The 22,877-nt window shown below is 43.6% G+C and overlaps 1 protein-coding gene across 1 annotated transcript in view; it reads right to left on the minus strand.

Annotated features, from left to right (window-relative positions):
* The window catches only part of trip12 (thyroid hormone receptor interactor 12), a 192,868-nt gene that overhangs the window by 27,152 nt on the left and 142,839 nt on the right, over positions 1–22,877 (minus strand). The window contains exons 32-38 of the mRNA XM_084323030.1: positions 22,171–22,313; positions 21,881–22,037; positions 19,159–19,257; positions 18,699–18,813; positions 17,855–18,009; positions 6,157–6,321; positions 3,675–3,839 (exon numbers count right to left, since the gene is read on the minus strand). Coding sequence (XP_084179156.1) covers positions 3,675–3,839; positions 6,157–6,321; positions 17,855–18,009; positions 18,699–18,813; positions 19,159–19,257; positions 21,881–22,037; positions 22,171–22,313 — 999 coding nt within the window. The remainder of the gene's footprint in view (positions 1–3,674; positions 3,840–6,156; positions 6,322–17,854; positions 18,010–18,698; positions 18,814–19,158; positions 19,258–21,880; positions 22,038–22,170; positions 22,314–22,877) is intronic.

Raw genomic sequence — 22,877 nt, forward strand, 5'->3', positions numbered from 1 at the left:
GGATCGTTTGCTGCAACGTTTCTGAATGAATTGAAGCATTAGAATTTAATTACGATTTCCATAACAATGTTTAAATAGCCTAGCCATTTAAATTTTTAAATGAAATTCTTCAGTTTAATTAAATATATATTTTGATGTTAATAATATTTACATTTATAGGGCAAATATAACAGAGGGCATATATACCCTCATCTTGCACCATGACCTTTTTACACTGCCTATACACTGCCAGGCATCAGGGCAAGTATAAAGTGGCTATCTTTTATGCATATTTCACATCTTGAGCAATAATATTTATTAGAGGCTCCATTTTTCGTGGACGAAAAATACACCAGTCTATAGATATCAATTTTACCGAAATAATGCTACCTGCCTCGGCAAAATCCGTGCCTCGGTTATCCAGATACAGATGAATTATCTTCTCAGAATAGTATAAGTGGTGTCTTTTACATCTTGAGCAATATTTATTAGAGGCTCCATTTTTCGTGGACGAAAAATATACCAGTCTATAGATATAAATTTTCGACAGTGCTACCTGCCTCGACAAAATCCATGCCTTGGTTATCCAGATTAACTATCTTTTACAGCATCTTTTACGTCTTGAGCAATGTTATGTTCCGAGAGATATACCTTTTATTTGTTAGGCTATTTGAATACACCGTTTAGCCCTAACTATTACAAATAAAAAGGCAATAAATCTCAGAACATTGGCTTGCAGTTGCATTATTGCAAACTAAAGAAAATTTGAATTAAAGAAGTTAAAACTAATAAAGGCTGCGAACACCTGAGCTACTTGGTCGTTCATGTTGACTAATCCAGTGCTGGAAAAATATGGCTGGATCCTGTTCTCTTCGGACGTTGGTGAGGGCATGTGGACGTCGGTGTCTAGTGCACATGGGTGTTGGACGTGAATGGCTCCGGCTCGCGTGAGGTTACATGGCACCGTTCCAAGGGACTTTGAGAACGAAAACTCCCTTGGAGCGTTGCCGCTAGGAGAACGAAAATGCCAGCTAAACAGTGATGCCACAGATTACTTGTAAAAGTAATCTGATTACTGATTACTCCTTTAAAAAGTAATCTAAGTTACTTTACTGATTACTTGATTATCAGAGTAACTTAGTTACTTTGAAAGTAACTAGGTTACGAAGTCGTCGTCGTTCCCCCAACAGTTTTTTTTAAACGCTTTATTGAAAGTGCATAAATTGTTTTTAACTTGTTTCTCTGCACATAACGTAAATTGTTAAACTAGTGCTTCAGCTTCTGTACCATCAAGTATGGTAAAGCAACAGTCTATGATGCTCACAGCATTAGAGCAGCCAGCGGTTTTACAAAACCAGTGTATCACATCTAACAAATGCAGGCTGAACTATTCAATTATATCAACTGTAACTATTAAATTGTTTTTATAAATGTCTCTCTATAAACATACAATCAGTCTCTCTTTAACATGTAAATTAAATGTAAATCTGGCAAATAAGAGCTTTTGCTCTGCCACCATCAACCCTCCTGTACCTAGTTTAAGCGTCGGCTAGTGTTGTGATTCCAGATGCTTTCAATGCAATTGGATGTGCTGTTTTTAGCGGTAGACAGTATTTTGTTTCCTCCGCCGTGAAGTAGTGACTGAGGCTACGTTTAGACGAGCGTTTTGGGGTGGAATTCTGAACAGAAACCGCAAAAGTCATCTTGCGGTTTCACTTTTAATTTTGCCAAGCGTTTTGGGGTGGAATTCTCCGACGACGGAGCCCTGCTGTCACACGATTGGCGCACATGTCACATGACGTGCTGTGAAGACCCGCCCTACTCTGCCTCTGATTCGCAGACTGTGTATGGGGAATGTGATTGGACCAAAGCAGAGTCACTCACAGACAGAGGGACCAGTCACGCCGCGGGACACATTCTTGTATTTAACCCTTTCACTGCCACACCACGTCACTCCCAAATAAGAAAAACAGCTCAAAATGTATTTTTGACTGTCGAAAACGAAATAAAATACTGCATTCCGCCTGCATTATGAATTTATGATGAGATAGTAACGAAATAGTAATGCACAGCCACTTGGACAAGTAACTGCAATCAGATTACTGGCTTTTAAAAATTAACGCGTTAGATTACTATTTTCGGGGAAAAGTAATCAGATTACAATAACGCGTTACTTAGTAACGCGTTACTGGCATCACTGCAGCTAAAACACTGTTGCCATTTAACTTGGACATGCAAACGAAATCATTCGATCATTCTAAAATACAACGTTGCCGTTTTCCCCCTGTGTAACCTGGGCCTGAGTCTTTACGACAAATGGTGCTCGAGATACAAAAGTGGGTGGGGCTGACATTTAGGGGAGGGGCTCTATCATGGTTAACCTAGACCAGGGGTCAGCAACCTGCGGCTCCGAAGCCGCATGTGGCTCTTTAGCCAAAGCCAATCAGCTGCGGCTCCCTGGCTAAAGAAAAATATATAATTTTATTTTGGAGATCGATGTCATACTGTGACACTGAAATGAAAAAAAATATCAACTAAAATATTTAGTCAACAATAATATTTCATCAACTAAAATTACAGTACGTCACACCCCGCGCCTCTCCCTGCCGTCTGCAAGTGCTAATCTTGAGTTTCCGAACCATGGATAAATCCAAAAAAAGGAAAGTCTGAGGAAAATAGAGGGTTTCATTCAGCGTGGACATATTAATTTGCTTTCACGACTAACGATGCAGGCTTACCTGTATGCCTGATATGTGGTGAGAAATTTGCGAACAATGAAAAATTTACTTTTTATTTGATAGATTTTCCACAAATAAGGGAAGGACTCAAATAGAGCTACATAGTTCAGGGTTTTATTTCAAAGTAGGTCTACAGATGCCAGTGTTTTTTTCTCCTTTTCTGTGTTTTATTTCAAAGTAGGTCTACACATGGTAGTCTTTTTTCAAAGTAGACAACTTTTTATTTGATAAATGTTCCACAAATAAGGGAAGGACTCAAATATACCTGAATAGTTCAGGGTTTTATTTCAAAGTCGGTCTACAGACACCAGTGTTTTGTCTCCTCTTGTGTTTTATTTAAAAATAGGTCTACACAGCCAGTATTTTTTCTCCTCTTCATAAGAGTTTGAGGTTTTCCTTTGTTATAACAGGTAAAAACAGCAATAAAAAGTCAACTCTTTTCTTTTTGTTGCTTTATAATTCCATTAATGCAACAAACTGTGTGCTATAAGTATAAAGTATAATAAATCGCAAATTACTTTGGGTATGCAATTGTCAGGCGTTTTATGCTAAATGTGGGGTATGCTTGGGGATATATAAAACATTATACACCGTTATCTTCATTTTAAGGGTAAATAGGTTGTGCGGCTCCCTGAGCATTTTATTTTGTGGGAGGGGGGAAAAGTGGTTCTTTTGATAGTAAAGGTTGCTGACCCCTGACCTAGACCAATTAAAGTAGTAGTCTGTACTGACCACCAAAGTCTTTTCAGTTCATCCTCGAGTCTAAGTGGATGTTTGTGGCAAACTTTAAGAAAGTCCCTAAGGGGTTCCTGAGATACTGCGTTCACGAGAATGTGACGGACATACGGACAGACAACCGGAAAACAATGACTGCGGCCACACAGAGACATTAAAGCATTCATTGAGTGAGTATCAGAGTATGCAAAGTTCACTAGGAAAGCTTGCATGCCACCGTACCCTGAGGTACTCCTCCAGGTTGTAGATGGTGACAGGGGTGTCTTTGCCCCCCTTCTTCAGATCGATGTGGGGGTACCCAGGTAAGGTGAAATCCAAGCTCAGGTCCTCCACTGAGCATCCATTCATGTTGAGGCTCTCCAGGGCCTGCTGCAAGGTCTCCCTCGTCTGATACACACAGGAAGGAGAATGTAATCATAATAATGATTCATACATCTCTGGAAATCAAAGTCATGTTACACCAAGCGGCAGGGTAGTGAGACAAACAACAGACAAGCATAACACAAACACACAAGGGTGCATGGGGGGTAGTGGAGAAGAGATGGGTCTGGAGGCGGGATTAGACTCTAATCTCTTGGGGGAAGGAGCTGCCCTGGAGATTATGACTCTGTCCCCAAAACTTCTAAACTAAAATCAGTAGAGGGGACATGGAGGAGGGATGCCAGAATAATAATATGAGGCTTCAGCACAGCAACCAAGGAGCGAAATTAACTTTTTGACTCACCGACCAGTGGCGGGTAGAGGAGAAGAATCTACCCGCCAAGCATATTTCTTACCTGCCAACTTTTTTTTTGGTAATTTTTTTTTTTATTATTATTTTATATAATTTTTTTTAATAAAATATATATATTATATAATCATACTTGTGATTGTGTTATCTGCAAGACATCGCCACCTCGCTGTCTGCAAACAGCTCCACTGTCTGTGTGTATACTCGAGTGGCCTCCAGCTCCAGAAAGGATTCTACGGCGCTGCAGCTGGACCCTAAACGCTACATTCAGCATGCAAAAGGATTCTCCTGAGCTACAGCTGGACCCTATTCAGCAGCCCTCACTCATGCGATGTAAGCCAGGGACTCGAATATGCATGTTGTTGTAGGACATTGATGTCAGGAGCTATCTGTAGCTACTGCTGGATGGCGTTGGGACAACGCCTCAGTGAACTATTTAGTTTACTGCGACATTTCGTAGTGACTAGTGAGCTACCTAGCCAACGGAGGTATTATGCACTGGACTATTGCTGGAGCATTTGTTGATGTCGGGAGCTATCAGTAGCTAGCCGGCTGGATAACGTTACACAATGCCTCATGTATTAAACTAAGTGAATAGTTGACTGGGTCATTTTGTAACGGTAGCTAACGTTATCTCACGAAGGTCCCACACTGACTAGACTAACGTCATGGTGACTGGCGGAGGCAATAGCCTCTGTTTACATGCAGGCATACAGAAACAGGTGGGGAGGGGTAGGAGCAGCAGCAGCAGTGCGCGGTGCGCTGCATGTCTGTGCTGAGACAGCGAGTGAGAACTCCGCTAAAGAATTGGATCATGATTTTCGGTTTTCACATGACTATTTGATTGCCCGCCACACGGCGGTCAGACCTCTCAGTGGGAGGCGCCAAACGTAAAAACTGAGCGCCAATGGCGGGTGGCGCTCTCTAGTTTCGGTCCCTGACAGCAACAGAAAGATCTAAAGCATGTCATGAGAACATAAGAGTAACAGCTAAAAGGAGTAGACATACAGACATGCCACACTTCGAAACTAGGTTATAACTGTTTTAACCTGATGAAGGCCTAGTGTTAAAACATTTGTATCTAATAGAATCATGGGAGCATTGGAAATAGTGTGCCGTGTTATATCTTTTTGGTCCAAGCACAGACTAACAGGACAGGATTTAAAGTGCAGAATATAGTGTATATTCCCCTGGCCCTGGATGTTAGAACAGTCAGTCACATCAATGAGGTGTGTTTAGCACAGAGATGAGGGTTGAACAGCACACAGGAACATTTAGAAGCCATATGTATAGGAGCGTTACTATTGGAGCTCATTAAACTGCCATCTGCAAGGGAAAGGAAAAAAAATGTCCATGATGTTTTGGTGGATATTACACATTTTCCCTCAGGTGGTGAGGAAAAATACATGTAGGTGGGCTGGTTAAGAATTGAATAGGCAAGGAGAACCTTGTTAGTGAGTTTCACAACGTCGACCTATGGCTTCACTTTTGAGTGCATTCTCACTCAGAGAATTCTTTCCATTTGAAAAATACAAAACATGGCTCGATTTCCCAAATGCTTAGCACCACAATCTTCAACCTTACGCTTCTTCATGTATGGTTCGGGCCAAAAGATGTTGCAGGCCTATTGCTGATGGGTCCTCGCGTGATGCGTTTGAACCCTTTCAAGGTGCAACAATCTCATAAATATTAACATTTATATAAATAAATAAAATGTTGAGAATGAAATGTTCTAATGATGACGTTGCAAGCGCCACGAGTCATTGAAAGCTGCAGATTTCCTGACACTTGCAACAGGTTTGATAACCCTGGGTGCCTAGCACAGGGAAATTAATGTATTTTCTTCTTTGGGCCAGTGGGCTGATAAAGTCAAACAACCTCAGGTATAGATAGTGCTGATGTTCTCTAACCTCAGGTATAGACGGTGCTGATGTTCTCTAACCTCAGGTATAGACGGTGCTGATGTTCTCTAACCTGTGAACGGTCTTGCTCCAGCCTCTTCTTCTGGCGGATGATGTCCTCCAGGTGCTGGATGGACTTGGCCACACCAGGGTCGATGTTGACCAGGTCATGGGAGCTGATGGACGTCTCATGCCTCAGCATCCACTTGTAGAAGGGCAGCCCCAGGGGCAGGTCCAGCTGGAGGATGAGGAGGAGAGGAAAGTGGGGGTGAGTTAGAGGGTGGAGAGGTTAGAAAATGACGACAATAACAGACCTGGGCAAAAAAACAGAAGTGTGTTGAAAAACTCTTAAGCATGGTTGAATGCCACCACCCACTTCAATGATAGCGTTGTGATCGCATAATCTCCGTCTTAAATTATGGCTATGTGTCTAATTTGCCCGTCATTTATCAATGACTTGTTTGCAGTCAACATTGTAGAAACTGATTTATTTAAATTTTTTATCTTTTCCTCCCTCCTTTTTCCTCCGTTTTTCTCCCATCCCAATGTTAGTCGTTATGCCAATTCCCAATCCCCTTCCTGGTCACTGCGCACCTACCCCCTACGGTCGGTCTGGGAGAGTGGAGGCTATCACATGCTTCCTCCGACACATGTGTAGCCAATCAACCGCTTCTTTTCACCTGGCAGCACGGACTCTCACTGAGAGGGTGTAACGTGTGGAAGGATCACACTACCCCCCTTAGATCCTTTCCTCGCTGAGCAGGCGCCCCGACCGAACTGTAGGAGTCGCCGTTTACAACGACCAGGACCCACCCACCAGCTTTCCCACCGCTAACACTGCCAATTGTGTTAGTATGAACGACCAGCCAAGCTGGTAGCAATGCCGAGAGCTGGGCTCGAACCCAGCATCTCCTGCACTAGTGGCGAGCGCCTTGCCCACTGCGCCACTTGGCCGCCCAAAACGTATTTTTATTTTAAATAATCGGTTCATTTTCTTTTTATAGCATTTTGAAAAGCCCTAATTTTTCAGGAAAATATATAGATTCAGTGATAAAAAGCATTTACTGGAATATTCTAGCATACACAAAAACGTTGTAATTTTTCAGCCCATTTATGAATAGTTTTCAAATAAACACTAGATTATCGATAGTATATATGTACTTATGCACGCTAGAGGCGGGCTGAAAAATCGATTCTCTCATTTCCTCATCAGCGATCACAGCCACACATACGCATAGGGCAAGCGGTGAGATATAGGTGAAAACGGCTCTGATTATCCTAAGGGCTTGTGTCCATAGCCAACGTTTTATGAGTTGTCAGCTCCTTTCTGTCATTAATTTCTATGCTGGAGAAGAGTCAGGCGCGCTCCTCTTCCCAGAGCCGCGCCTTGCGTTTTATGAGCTCTCGACGGCAGCATTTTTGGCGGAGCACTCCCAGCTCATAAAGTTGAAACTAGTTCAACTTTTTTGGAAAGGAGCGCGCACTCATCAATGTAACTCATCGAGGAAGGGGCGGAGCCGCGGCTGGCGCGAGCTCTGGGGAGACCCAGAAAGACGCTCAAAGCACTTTTTTCTTCTTTTTTCAAAGCGGTCCGCCTTGAAAAAAAGGCTTTGAGTGGACACATAGCTTAAGACTGGTAAAATAAATTCCTTACCCGAGATCAGATGTTATCCAAAAAGATTATTCCAATTCCTGATCGCCATTCCAAATATCGATCACGCTTATTGATTACAGTGTTGGGTACTGTAAATACATAATCCACACGTTTTCCGGGCCGGCGAGCACAATCAATCCTTCAGTTGGCCTTGACGGAAAAATAAAATTAGGAAACTGGCCACCCCCCCTGCATCAGTGTAAAGTAATGGGGTGCAGTACCACAGGGAGAGACGATAGGGGGCGGTATCTTCCCAATTGAGCTCAGAGAGACTCTGCAGCACTAACCCGAGGCTCGATTGATGAAATATGAATTCAAATCGCCAATACAAATAAAAAACGCCAAACAAACGCTATATATGGTCGGGGGCACTCAACGGTCGGCATGAACTAACGACAAAACGCGTCCGTGGCACTCAATGTGTTAAGCTGCGACAGCCCATATCAGGGCAGTTTTTCTGACTTTTTGCAAACGGCACTTTGGCAACCCCTAGTGGCTCGGTGTGCATATTTTGTAATACAATATATATATCGAATTGAAGGCTTATTTGTTGCCTGTCGATAGCGACAAAATCCGTTCAGCGGTTCTCGAGTTACATGCCGGTATTTGAGGCTTGTGCAAAGTACACGGTATTGCGCAAAATACCACTCCCGACTCAGGCTGCAGTAGTTCAGTCAATCTAGATCCGATCTCGAAAATGATTGTGGATCGTTGTAGCCAAGGAGTGTGGCTTCCAATGATACCCCATGTGGGGATGTATGAATCAGGGATCTAGGTGAACAATTAAATTCTTTAACAGGAAGCCAAATGAATTGAAGTCTATGAGAAAACTGAGTTTTTCTTTGTACACAGTTTACAAAATCACTCATTTCTGAATGGATCTTTATGAAATTTGGATATGTACTACATAAGGCTTCAGGCTATGGCTCTGTCTGGATTTGTAAGCCATATCACCTTCTGGGGAAATACTACCTCTGGACTACTAAAGTCTGTGCCGACCAACTGGCCCCGGTATTCACTGACATATTTAACCTGTCCTTAGAACAGGCTGTCATCCCCACCTGCCTGAAGACAGGGCTGTACGTTAACTTTTTTTGCACATAGCACTGGTGCTACAGAGGTTGATAGTTTTGTAGCACAGGCCAAAATCTTGTAGCACAAGTATAAAACGTGTTATATTTGTAACAGTCACAAATGTGCCTATTGTATTTGTGTTATTTAGTTGCAGTGCCATGTTTGGCTGTCATTTAGTATATCGCCATGTGTTATTATTACTATGATACTCTCATATGCTATTTTCAATTAATATCATAAACAACAAGGAATATTAGCATAATTTTGAGTGGACTGAAGGAATGAGTCAGTGTTAATAGTTTTAAATGCAAATAATTTATTGAAACATAGAAATGGGGTCGGTTGGGACACACACACACACACAATGGGGGACCCTGATGTAAACAAGACAAACGTCTTTCTCTGGTCTGCATCCCCTTAACAATTGTGTATTGAGCCGTACTGTACCCATTCTGCAATCTGTTAAATAAAGTTTTCATTCATTCATTCACACACACTGTTTCAACTCACCACCCCCGCATCATATTGTAGTCTAGTCTGTCTTCAAACTTCCACTCCTCTCGAAACTTGTTTATATTTGAATATCATCATTATCTGTCCATCCTCAGTTTACTATAATATACTCCTGTCCTGAGTCCTGACTAGTGACTTCATCGTCTTTCCAAACGCACGCACGCACACACACACAGGGAAGGGGAGAGAGTGCCCCCCATTTCCCTTTCCACACTGTCTGCTGGCTCTGCGCCTCTGATCAGGATTAGCTTGTTAGCTTGCCAACGTTGTAGTGATTGTAATGGTACATAAACGTTAATTTCGGGCGATGTGCGCATAAAGGAATGGCGACGGTGCAAAGCATGTAGATGCGAGAAAGAAAAAACACCACAGACATATTTCGGGACGTGTAGGCGCACTGCCGTGTTAACGCAGCAGTGCGCACCAACCGACCAACGCGCTGCTCTGCTTGCAGATAATGCAGAAGCACAAGCACGGATAGGGCGGATACGACTCGTCGAGTTGTCACAAGAGTTTTTTCAAAATAAGAGTATCATATGCACCTGAACGTTGCTAGCTTTCGGAGCCTAGCTGGAGCTGCGCGTGGGCAGAAATGAGACCCGCTACAGGATTTTCAAAATAAGAGTATCTATATGAACCGAATCCCTATCGCACCAGTGCTACTGAAGTAAATCCATCCATCGCACAGACAGCTGTTGCTGTAGCACGTGCGATATATGTCGCACTGTACACCCCTGCTGAAGAAGTCCACTATTATCCCTGTACCCAAAAAATCCAAGCCTGCTTGCCTCAACGACTACCGCCCTGTAGCTCTCACCTCCATAGCCATGAAGTGCTTTGAGAAGCTAGTAAAGGGCTACATCTGCTCCTCCCTCCCCATCAACATGGACCCCCTGCAATTTGCATACCGCCCCAACAGGTCCACGGAGGACGCCATAGCCCATGTGCTGCACACAGCAGCATCACACCTGGACAAGAGGCAGGGGAACTATGTGAGAATGCTATTCATCGACTACAGCTCGGCATTCAATACCATAGTCCCCTCCATACTCATAGCCAAGCTCAGGGACCTGGGCTTGAACTATGACCTCTGCCAGTGGGTCTTGGACTTCCCGACGGGCAGACCCCAGGTGGTGAGAGCAGGCAACTGCACCTCCTCATCCATCACCCTCAACATAGGGGCCCCCCAGGGCTGTGTTCTGAGTCCCCTCCTCTACTCCCTGTACACACACGACTGTGTGGCTCAGCGGAGTAGCAATACAATCATCAAATTTGCTGACGACAGTGGTGGTGGGTCTGATCTCTGCCAACGACGAGAGGGCCTACCTGGAAGAGGTCAAGGTCCTGGCGGGATGGTGCCAGGAAAACAGCCTCTCCCTGAACGTCAGCAAAACAAAGGAGATGATTGTGGACTTCAGGAGGTCGGGGGTCAAGGACTACAGCCCCCTCAGCATCGACGGGGCACCGGTTGAGAGAGTCAACAGCTTTAAGTACCTCGGAGCCTACATATCCGAGGACTTGACATGGACCACACACATTGACAGTGTTGTGAAGAAGGCACGACAACGCCTCTACTTCCTCAGGCGCCTAAGGAAGTTCCAAGTCAGTCAGAAGATCCTTAAGTGTACAATAGAGAGCATCCTGACTGGCAACATCACCTCCTGGTTTGGGAATAGCACTGCACAAGACCGAAGCAGACTACAAAGAGTGACACGTTCAGCCGAACGCACAATTGGAGGGGGGCTCCCCACCCTCCAGAACATTTACAACAAGCGTTGCAGGGGCAAGGCTAAGAGAATCATTAAAGACTCCAGTCACCCGAACAACTGCCTCTTTGAACTGCTGCGGTCAGGCAAGCGATACCAGAGTCTCAAGGCGAGCACAGAAAGACTCAGAAGAAGCTTCTATCCCCAGGCCATCAGGCTGCTAAACGAACAATGAACACTACACAACAACAACCATCAAACGCACATAGCACACACATACTCACTTTAAACAAACACACTGTAGCACCCACTCCACACACTTTATAGCACACACTCACTTTAAACAAACACACTGTAGCACCCACTCCCCACACTTTATATTTATTGATGAAGGATTGCACTACAACTCGTACACCTTACTGTAAATTGTACCTAAATTGTACCTCATCCCATTTCTGCTTTGCACTATATAGTACTGTACATTAGTACACTGCATAGTATTGTATATTATATGGTAACTCAGTTACGTCTATTCAGCATCGAACATTGTACATATGTCTATACTGAACACTGTGACCTCATTTTCTACTTCTAAATTACATGCTATACTATGTTATTTGATACTATCTTGTCTAGCACAGTCTCTGGAGCGTAACAGTAAGAAGCATTTTGTATGAAAGTATTCTGTACTTCTGTATGACAACTATTAAAGAAACTTGAAACACTTGAGTAACAAGTTTTTTTACAACTCAAGTTCAGACCTATGTAACTGTATTACGTTAGCTTTAAAATTTCTGGATGCCGAAAAGGCTTTTGACCGGGTTTCATGGGAATTTTTATTTCAAACTTTAGAAATTTTTATTAATTATATTAGAGTATTATATTCAGATTTGAAGTCTGTGTGAATGGCAACATTTCTACTCCCTTCAGCCTACAACGGGGAGTTAGGCAGGGTTGCAGTCTTTCCCCTCTACTGTATGATATTTCAATAGAAGAGGTTAATATCAGGGGAGTGAACGTGGGAGAGGAAGAACATAAGATTTCATTGTATGCTATCCGACCCAGTGAGGTCAATTCCATGCCTTATGAGTAAAATTAAAACATTTGGTTATTACTCTGGATATAAAATTAACACAAAACAGAGGCACTGGCCATTGGGGGGAACATTTCCCAACAGGCCAGATCCCTCTTCCCTTTTAAATGGCCAAGTACTGGTATTAAATATTTAGGCAATACCATAACACCCACATTTGACCAATTGTATAAAGCCAACTACACAAGGCTTATCAATAAGATCAGAGAGGAAAGTGGATAGATGGACTGTTCTGCCTCTTTCCTTGATAGGGAGGGTGGAAATAAAAGAATCAGAATGAACATAGTCCCTAGACTACTGTATCTGTTTCAAATGCTGCCCATCCCAATTGATAACCCCACTTTTAATTGACTAAATCGATTACTTGCACGTTTAATATGGCAGGGGAAATTACCTAGAGTGTGTTTCAAAACATTACAGCTGGCCAAAACTGCTGGCGGTTTGGCCCTCCCTAACCTCAAATATTATTTTTGGGCTGCTCAATTTAGACCCTTGCACAGCTGGATTACAGATGATTTGTCATCAAGATGGTTAAAAATGGAAAAAGATTTATCTACACAAACAAATTACTACCTTATTATTCTCTGGACATAAGATAAGGGAGGACTCAATAGGTGTGTGGTCCAGATTCACGATAAAAATATGGAGAGAGGTCCAGAAAGAGTTCAGGTTTCCTTTAACACCGGGCCTGACCTCAATTGGTTTCATTGGGGACTTTACACCATCAACTTTGGATGCAGGATTCAGTGGATGGAGGACAAAGGGTCTGAAATTTGTTCACCAATTTATTCACTCCGGCCAGCTTAAATCTTTCGAACAACTCAGAGTGGAGTTTAGCCTTCCTAGTACTGACTTTTTCAGATGTCTCCAATTAAGGTATTTTTTTAACCAGGAAGATTGGGAAAAAATTCTACACCCTTCTGCAATAGAACGCTTTATAGCTAATATCCAAATTGATGCTTGAATACAAAAAATTCTTTCTAAATTATATCAAAACCTAATATCAATGAACCCCAATGACTCGCTATACCTTAAGTTGAAGTGGGAGGCTGAGCTCCAACAGGAGATCTCACAAGAGAAGTGGTTCAATTGCATTCTTCCATCTTCGTAATATCGCAAAAATACGCCCCATTTTAACTCTGGCTGATGCTGAAACCCTGATTCATGCTTTTGTCTCATCACGTCTGGACTACTGTAATGCACTTTTTTCAGGCATACCTAATTCAAGCATCAAAAATCTTCAACTCGTGCAAAATGCGGCTGCACGGATACTAACCAGAACTAGAAAATTTGATCACATCACACCAGTTTTGTCCGCCCTACATTGGCTTCCTATCCAAGCCCGTTCTGACTTTAAAGTGCTACTCCTCACCTACAAAATTTTAAATGGGCTTGCACCGCTCTATCTATCCGATCTCATCTCCCGATACTCGCCCGCTCGTGCTCTGCGCTCACAAAATGCGGGGCTTCTATCGACCCCTAGGGTTAAAACTTAAAAAGAAATCCGCCGGCCACAGAGCCTTTGTCTACCGCGCTCCCTACCTGTGGAACAAATTACCTGCCGTCATCAGGGGCGCCTGCTCTGTCGAAGCTTTTAAATCCCTGCTTAAGACTCATCTTTTCTCTCTCTCCTTCAACCTACCTTGATCTCACCTGGTCGGGGACTGACCTTTAGATTAATCTGTGTAGTTTAGTTATGGTACAGGGTACTACATGGTACCACTGGGTAGTTTACTATAGGGTAGTTTAGTTAGGGTACAGGGTACTACATGGTACCACAGAGTACTACATGGTACTGCATGGCACTACAGGGTACTACATGGCACTACATGGTACCACAGGGCACTACAGGGTACTACATGGCACTACAGGGTACTACGGGGTACTACGGGGTACTACATGGCACTACGGGGTACTACAGGGTACTACATGGCACTACAGGGTACTACATGGTACTACATGGTACTACATGGTACTACATGGCACTACATGTCTGCTCCTTTGCAGCACCACAAACATGGGAACTCTCTAACTCTTCCCCCCCCCCCCCCTCCCCTCTCTCCCCCCCCTCCCTCCCCCTTCTCTCTGAGTGCCCGTCTCCTGGCGCTGACTAAGGTGATGGATGTCTCGGGGTCTTGGCCAAGATTGTAGTGACTGCTCTACATGCACCTCCGAGGCCTTGGATCAGTTATTCACCGCCGTCTGTCCGTGGTCCCGTCAACTGATTAACAGTATTAACAGACTGTTAACAGATTAACAGTCAACGCGGTTTCATTGCTGGGTTAAGTACTTCTATTCTATTCACATAATACGCTTACTTCATATATCTACTCCATTCACATATATGCCTACCACTTGTATCTATTGCTATGTCCGCCTACTACAATCTCATGAGCTGTCTAACGCCTGTCCCGTCTCCCTGTCTCCCTATGACTTGCTGTCCTGGAGTGTTGACCGGAGTGTTGGACGTCCCGTGACGAAGGCCGGGAGATTGCGACCCCCTCTGCGTGCCCCCCTGTCTCCGGAGGTCTCGTAGTGGTGACCGGAGTGCCGGATGTCCCGCGATGATGTCGGGGAGTTCGCGACCCTCTCTGCGCCACCCCCTATCTCCCCGTCTCCGGCTGTCCCTGAGCAACGACCGGCGTGTTGAATGTCCCGTGACTAAGACGGGGAGGACGTGACCCTCTTTGCGCCGCCCCTGTGCCTCAAATAGATCCGCTATCAACTCTATCTTTAATCTTTCAAAATGTTCAGTTGTTATCGCTATTAGCTCTATCTTTAATCTTTCAAAATGTACAGTTGCTATTGCATGCACTCATCTGTGTTTCACCACACACATGAGTGCATGCTTACCAACTGTCCGTCTGCAACACTACTATCACCAACATCTAAGAAGGGAGATCCCCCCTTGAATGGCCCTTCTAAGGTTTCTCTCCTCCACACTGCCTGTGGAGCTTTTTTCCCCTATTGTTAGGTTTTAGTGAGTTTTTCCTTACCTTCGCGTGGGGTATGTCTGGGAGTGCTTGCATTCTTTCATTTATTTGCATTCATCTAAAAAATGTTGGACCTTATGGTGTTCTTGTTCTGTTCTTGACTTAGTTATGTTTTCTTCTTGACTTGTTTAAAGAAGACATGTACGGCCCATGGGGACATTAACGTGTGTTGTCGGGCCCTATAAATAAATTTGATTTGATTTGATTTGATTCAATGTTTGTACTGAAGCACATAAGGTGACTAATTTAAATTTCTGGAGAGAATATAAATGGAAGGTCATTAGTAGGTTTTTCAAGAACCCCTTATTGACCGCTAAAGCAGGTACGACTCCCACAAGCGAATGCTGGAGGGGATGTGGTGAACAAATAGGTAACCATACACACATTTTCTGGACATGCCCAAAATTATGTCACTTCTGGGATGATGTATTCAGATTGTGTAAAAAAAGTATTCGACATGGACATCCCACAAGATTTCAAAACGGCCATCCTCGGAGTCATACCGGAGGGCATTGAGGGAAGGAAAAGTGTGTATCTTCTTCAAATACTGTTAACTGCTGCCAAGAAAATGATTACAATTAATTGGTTGAAGCCCAGTTCCCCAACACATAACCAATGGCTAATCAAGGTTAAATAAATTCAGGACATGGAGAGGATGACTCATCTGATTAGGTTGCAAAGGCTTTTTTACCAATACCGATATTGTCCAACTGTTAATTTCCGATACCGATATCAACCGATACCGATATATGCAGGGTTAACCCCCCCAAAAAATGGAATAATTTCAGGTAATTAACATTACATATCTCTTGTTGTGGAATTAACACAACATTATGCATACTTTTGGCAATAAATAAAATCAGAATTTGTTCTTACTTGCCTGGGTAAATAAAGGTTATAGAAATGTATATACCGGTATATATATATCTATATAATAATAAATAAAAAATCCGATATCACATTTTAATGCCGATATCGGCCGATAATATCAGACATCCCTAGTTTAAAACCAGGAAGGAAACAAGGTTGACTGAGGTTCCTACTGTACTACACCCAGAGAAGAGAGGTTGACTGAGGCTCCTACTGTACTACACCCAGAGAAGAGAAGGTGACTGAGGTTCCTACAACACCCAGAGAAGAGAGGTTGACATGTAGTATAATGGTTTACCTGTTGTTTTTTTATGTTCCCCCCACGCCCCTTCCCCAAGCATAGCTGTCTCTTAATGATATGGTACAGGCGGTCAGGTGGCGTAGCGGAGATTGTGCTCGTCACAAGTGCAAGAGGCTGCGGTCTCGACTCCCGGAGAGTCAGCATTGCCTTGGCTTGGGCTGATCGCTATACTAACTCGTTTGGCTGAGTTAGGGGGAGGGAAGCCGTGGGTGGGTCCTGGGCGTTGTGGACAGCGACCCCTACAGTTCGGTCGGGGCGCCTGCACAGCGAGGGTAGGATCTGGAGAGAGGTAGTGCGACCTTCCACACGTTACACTCTCCCGGTGAGAATCTGCGCTGCCAGGCTGGCTGCCGGCTGGCTGCACATGTGTCGGAGGAAAACATGTGACAGTCTCCGGCCTCCCGGACCAACAGTAGGGGGGGGGGGGGGGGGGTGCGCAACAACCAGGAAGGGGGTTGGGAATTGGCATAACGACTAACAGTGGGATGGGAGAAAAATCGGAAAAAAGGAGGGGGGGAAAAGATAATAAAATTATTTTTAAATGATACGGTACAGACATGTAAATTGAGAACGTGTTGTAAAGTATATCTGCATATCTGTACGGTCTTGATTTTGTGCTGAATAAAAAAAATATGAGAAAAGAGAATTTTTATCTGGAATCAGAAACTTCAGAATGTCATCTTTCAAAAGAAACCAGGCTCATGCATGTGCTATAAGTATAAAGTATGTTGTTTTGGTTTGCAAAGAAAGTATGCAGTCCTCAAAAACGAACTAAAATGGCCAATTTTGGGGGCGCTTGCTAACAGGGTTTAAGGTGAGCAATGAGCATAGTTTATTATGCCAGAAACCTGACGAGACTAGAATGTGGACACGTTACTTGGTAGATACACATTTTCTTTATATGGATTGATTTACTACTACCATAACAACAATACTGGGAGGAGCATCAATGGACAGTCTTACAATTTCAAATTAGCACTGAAAATGCTTGAATGTCACAAGTGAAAACAACAGGTATGATTTAAAAATGTGTGTCAGCACCTAGAGGGGTGGAGGAAATGTTAGAAGGAAACTTAAGGAACACACCAACATTATGGGAAACATGCTTACAGTGTTCTCTAGAGTCAGACAAGATAGATAAAGACTGTGCGTTCAGTAGAAAGCTATCCATCTGCAAGCTAGCCTAGCTTAGCATAAATGAATGGAAGCATATATAGACCACTAGCCTAGCTTAAAACTCTGGGAGGTGTTTTTGGCCAACAGCTTGGCTAGTGGTCCATTGCTGGAGGAAATTGGTATCTTATCTTCTTGTTGACTCTGGAGAAGACATTTCCCATAATGTTGGTGCATTCCTTTAAACAGTCCATCCATTGGCTGATAAGTTCGACAATTATTCTGCCAGCCAAATTTTATTTTAGAATAGAAATGAGTCTGGTTGTATACCTGCCAAAGTTTGGAGTAGATTTACCAGCCAGAGGAAAAGATGTGCCAGAATTTGGCTGGTGTTCACCCCCTTCAGAGCCAACTGAATTTGAAGCCCCGATTGAAAACCCCAGGACATCCTTACCAGTCTGAAGTCCATAATGGCTTTGGCCATCAGTTTCCCCAAGAAGCGGAACTTCATTTTGATTTTGGCAATGAGTGCTGGTTTGGTCGTCCTGCCAAAGGGAACAGCAAACAGTCCTCTGGAGCTGAACATGTACTTGGTCCCTTCTTGGCTCCCTGCGGGAGCAAACCACCACGGTTAGACATTGAAAATGATGAAAAAAGTTGAAAAGTTAGGCTTCCCAGATACAACTCTAAAAGATGGGACATACACCTGATCTGACACCATGTCTAGCAGAGCAAACACACAAGCTTCCAATAATGGTGACTGTACTGTTCCCATGTGCAAGAGTTCTTTTGGACAGTCTGGCTTCTCCGTTAACACATTCGGGGCCATTCAATTTCCCCATCTAGCTATTATCACGGCCAGGTTTTCATTACATAGTTTCACTGTGCGTCACGTTGTTTGTAGAGCTAAATCTATATTTTATATTATAGCTATGGATACAATACCATGGTCATGTGACAGTAACTTGACAAACTATTGACAGTAACTATTTGTTCTGATTTGTGATTTTAATTCTGTATTATACTGTATTTTATTCCATCTTTTAGAAAAACCCCAATGGACTAGTGTTGAAAAGTAGCACTCGTGCTATAAACATGCAAACAACACATCTGATCTGTCCACTGTGACTGGTCCAATGTAGCTGTGGTGTCCATTTTAAATAAAAGTTATCATTCATGTAAGTTGTCCCTCGTCTCCTTGTCTTTTCAGAATCTTACGAGAGCAAGGTAAGTGTGGGAATGTGCAGCTTGAGGCAAGTGGACCAATCACATCACATTGACTTTAGGGTTAGCAGTACCTTTAGGATTGGCCAGGGTGACCTCTTCACCCCTCCACAGCCCGAGGTCGGCCCGCTGCAGCTCCTGGGACACCAGGGCGTAGAACTCCAGGGTCGGGCCCAGACCAGTGCCCACCTAGTAACAGAGGAGAACCAAGAGGTGAGGGGGGCACTAATTCATCATAGTACCTTTACCAAAATACAGGATCCAACTTGACAGTCCCTTGTGCCATCAAATTAGGGTAAGCACTGGAGTACAAACCTGACTATCAGGGGGGGGGGGGGGGGGGGGGGCACCGGTAACATGTAAAAAACCTAAGCAAAGCCATTCGATTTTCAAAATGTTTGACACAGAAAGATGTTAGTAGTCTCTAAATAAGAGAAAATAGATATCTCAAATCTCAATACCGTTTGTCCAAGGATACCAGACAAATGGTCTAAGTCTATACTGTAATGGAGAACAGAAGTGACAGTGGTATACCTCATTCTCATACTGGATCTCTAGCATGGCCCTGGAGCTGCCCAGGTCCTGCATGACCGACTCCGCCTGCTTCAGCAGCTCCTCACGGTTTATCGTCCTCTGGAGACAGGAGACCAGACGAGGAAGGAAGTGAAGAGGAAAAATGTTCAAACAAATAAATGAAGGATACGAATCGATAGCTCATCAATCGTTAAATGATTTGCTTGCGTTAATCACGTATATTAAATGCATATTAAAAAAAACAAGTAGAAAAACGTGTCTGAAAGTAATCATAAGTACTCATCGGTCACGGGTTGAAAGGTGATCCAATGATTTTGGGATCAAAAACGCTGCTACCAAGTGTAATTAGAAAGCATAGCATAGCTCGATCTGTGTAACATTACTCACAACTCGCCATTACCGCTCATCACGGCATTGTTTATACAACTTGGGTTTACTCCAAAAGTCAGTCAGGACATTTTTTATTATGAAATTATAAACATCCAGAGGTTCTCTAGTCACGTTTGCATGTCAGAGTGATCCAGGAGCGTAAACACACCGGCCACCCAGCTGGATGCTAACGCTATGGGAGGCGGCTGGGGTAATAAAGGGTAATGCAATTAATTGTGTTAATTTAACGCATTCAGCTTTTCAAAATAATTAAAAAAAAAATTATGCGTTAATATTGACAGTCCTAGAATAAATACTACTACTAATAATAATTGATAGTACAAATCCATCTAGAGATGCAGATTCTAGTACACATTAAAAATAACAAGTAAAATTTACAAAAAGTCTAAAATAATCAATGAATTGCAACACATTTTTGGAATGGCCCATTTTTCCTTCACAGTTTCTATGTGCAAAACAATGGTTGCCATGTCTTAACTCATTCAGCGCCGGAGCGATATGCCCGATATAAGATAAGATAAGATATTCTAGACAATGATTCCCAAAAGCACCATTTTGACTCAAATTCGAGTTGTCGTGCTTTTAATGTCCTGCGCGACCCCCAGCAAGACTTGACCTCTCAATTGTTCGTCAGGTGAATCGACAGCGAGTCTTTTAACAAGTTCCATGTGGGAGACTTCCAGTCTGGCCACAGCTGTCAGGCAGCGGTCCACACGGTTATCATCCTTTTGTTAGTCTCTTTTCCCGAATATTCTTGTACAAATCCAGATCCAGATAGCGATCGCTCCCAAACCGATCAGCAGGAATGTGAGGATGTACACATCCTCAACATCCTCAATTTCAAAAGAATAAAAGGCAGATTGAGCACCATTTATTCCAACTGTCAATCGCAAAGCCTGCTTGATATGTCCCGATTGTACACAGTGGATCAGCTGCGTTCTGCTTCCTTGAAGAGAAAATTCGATCAATTGCTGCAAATGACCAGCTTACTAGTTGATGCATTGTAGTTTGAGTAGGGAGCCAAGTCTGTTGAAGAAAGTAGAATCCACACCGACAGGGAGGCAGTTAGGGCCGGCGAGAGGAACGACCTTGAAGGTCTGGGGAGAGGAAATAAATATGAGACTGGTCTCTGCAAGAGGGAGGGAGGTCTAGTACGCCACCGCTTTAATCAATGGGGGGACTGCGAGATTTGCGAGTGCTTAAAATATATCTTAAATTATAGCTGGTCTAATACACCCGTTGATTATCAGTGAGTTGCTTCCAGTCAACATGTATGTACATGTACATCAGTACATTTCCGTTTTATACCGTTTTGAATACGAGTATAGTTTGGGTGCTTCTGAGTAATTCCAGAGAAAGACGCGATAATAGCGTTTTAGGAATACACTAAACACGTTGTCATTTTTCGCCTGATTATCGAATCTTCCTGAAATCAACGCTAGATCATTATTATTATCCTTCCTCATGCAAGAATGAAAAGAGCCCTGGACCGCGGGGCTCCACCGCCGCCTCCTCCCACCCAACGGCACACAGCCACACAGAGACAGCGTCGATTGGGGTAGAAATAAATATCAGATCAATGATCAAATTTATATATAGTGTTCTTACCTTGTATCTGATGTAATGCAAAAGAAATAATCCAATGATCTGATCGCCATTCCAAATACTGCTCGTGGAGGTCCGTACCACATTACTGACCGTTACACATTGACGGGCGGGCGGGGTTAGTGTTCCATGCCATCGTTGTTGAGGCCTACCTCGCCTGAGTATTTAAACCCCGCCCGCACGGCTCGGATCCCAGAAAATAAACTACACCATTCCCAATGGAGTGCAATACCAGCTGGAAGGCGTAGGCGGCGGTATTTGCCATCAGGCTGAATGGATGAAAATGTATAGATATCGCTAAAATAAATAACGATTAAAACCAGACTATACTCGTGATTGCCGCTCAAGCGATGGCGAGTTAACCCGACTATCATCGTGACTGGCGCTGAATGAGTTAATATACAAGAACATTTACTCCTGGATCATGTAAACAAGTGGCAGTAGAACAGTAACATCATGCCTTTTCCAGTGTTTCACTTACTCTACCACTGCACAGGAATTAGGCATTTTATTATGAAAATGGTCACAGGCAGCCATGTTGGAAGAAAAACTACACACTATACAAGGCCTCTATAGACGAATACCTAGACACACAGAAGCTAAATGAACCGGAGACCTCTTCCATCGTTCCATTATAATTCTCAGCCATGCCACATCTACAGCGAGACCAGCGGGTGACAGGAAATGAGACATCACAACGCCATGGTAACATGGCACAGCATCGCACCTTTTTCCTGTCGAGACGTGGTGCCACCCGGCTGTCCTGAGAGTCTGATTGGTTGATCTCAGGGTTGGTGTCGAGCAGGCGCTGCATGGCCCTGTCGCGGTCGAAGGCGGTTACATAGAAGAGCATCTGCCGTGTGTCGAAGGGGAAGAAGAACGGGCTGCGGGGATGGAGGACAGGAGAAAGAGAGAGCAGGACACGATTAACGCAAGGTGAACGTATCCCAGGAAGCATAGAGTCGAGCGCTAGAATATGAAGGGGGTCTGTGTTGAACGTAGTGTTGGTGGTCTCACCAGGTCTTGCCCAGCTCCGTGAGCCAGGTGGGGATGTTGCCGGTCATGATGACAAGCGGGTCCTGCAGCTGCCGGTTGGCCTTGGCGGTCAGCTTACTGTTGATGAACTCACTGGTGGGGATGATCTCCTTACAGGCAGCACTCTGCAACACACACACACACAACACAACCCTCAACATACTCTCACAACAAATCTTAAGAAAAAAACCACATCTCTTTGATAAATGCTGGGCTGGGTTTAGGCAATACTTAGAACAGATTACATAGTAGGTTGACGATGTAGGCTATTATTGAAGCTCCCTTTTGTCTTTCTGATGGGTATATATTGCAATGAATGATACTGTAAATGTTATTAGTTGCTCTTTGAAGAGAAAAGATGTAACGTTAGATATTTATTTGTTTGGTGTAGAAGTATGGGCACCTGTTAGACGGGTGTAACTGGGTTTACTAAATTCTCAAAATGTGTATTTAAAAAAAAAAGAAAAAAAAAAGAACTTAATTTGTTGAGGTCCTAGTCTGGGGAGGGGGGGTCTGGCCTAGAGTTTTTTTGTTTTGTTTATATTGATTTTTTATTTTTCTTTCAGGGGGGGGGGGGGGGGGTATTTTGTATCTATTTTTCTGTAACTCGGGGAGGGGGGAGGGGGGGCAGTTGGCAGCATTTCATTTTGTATGGTTGTTGAACTGATGCTGTAAAACTGAAGAAAAAA

The sequence above is a fragment of the Notolepis coatsorum genome, assembly GCF_963971535.1.
Source record: "Notolepis coatsorum genome assembly, chromosome: 1".
Taxonomy (NCBI): Eukaryota; Metazoa; Chordata; class Actinopteri; order Aulopiformes; family Paralepididae; genus Notolepis; species Notolepis coatsorum.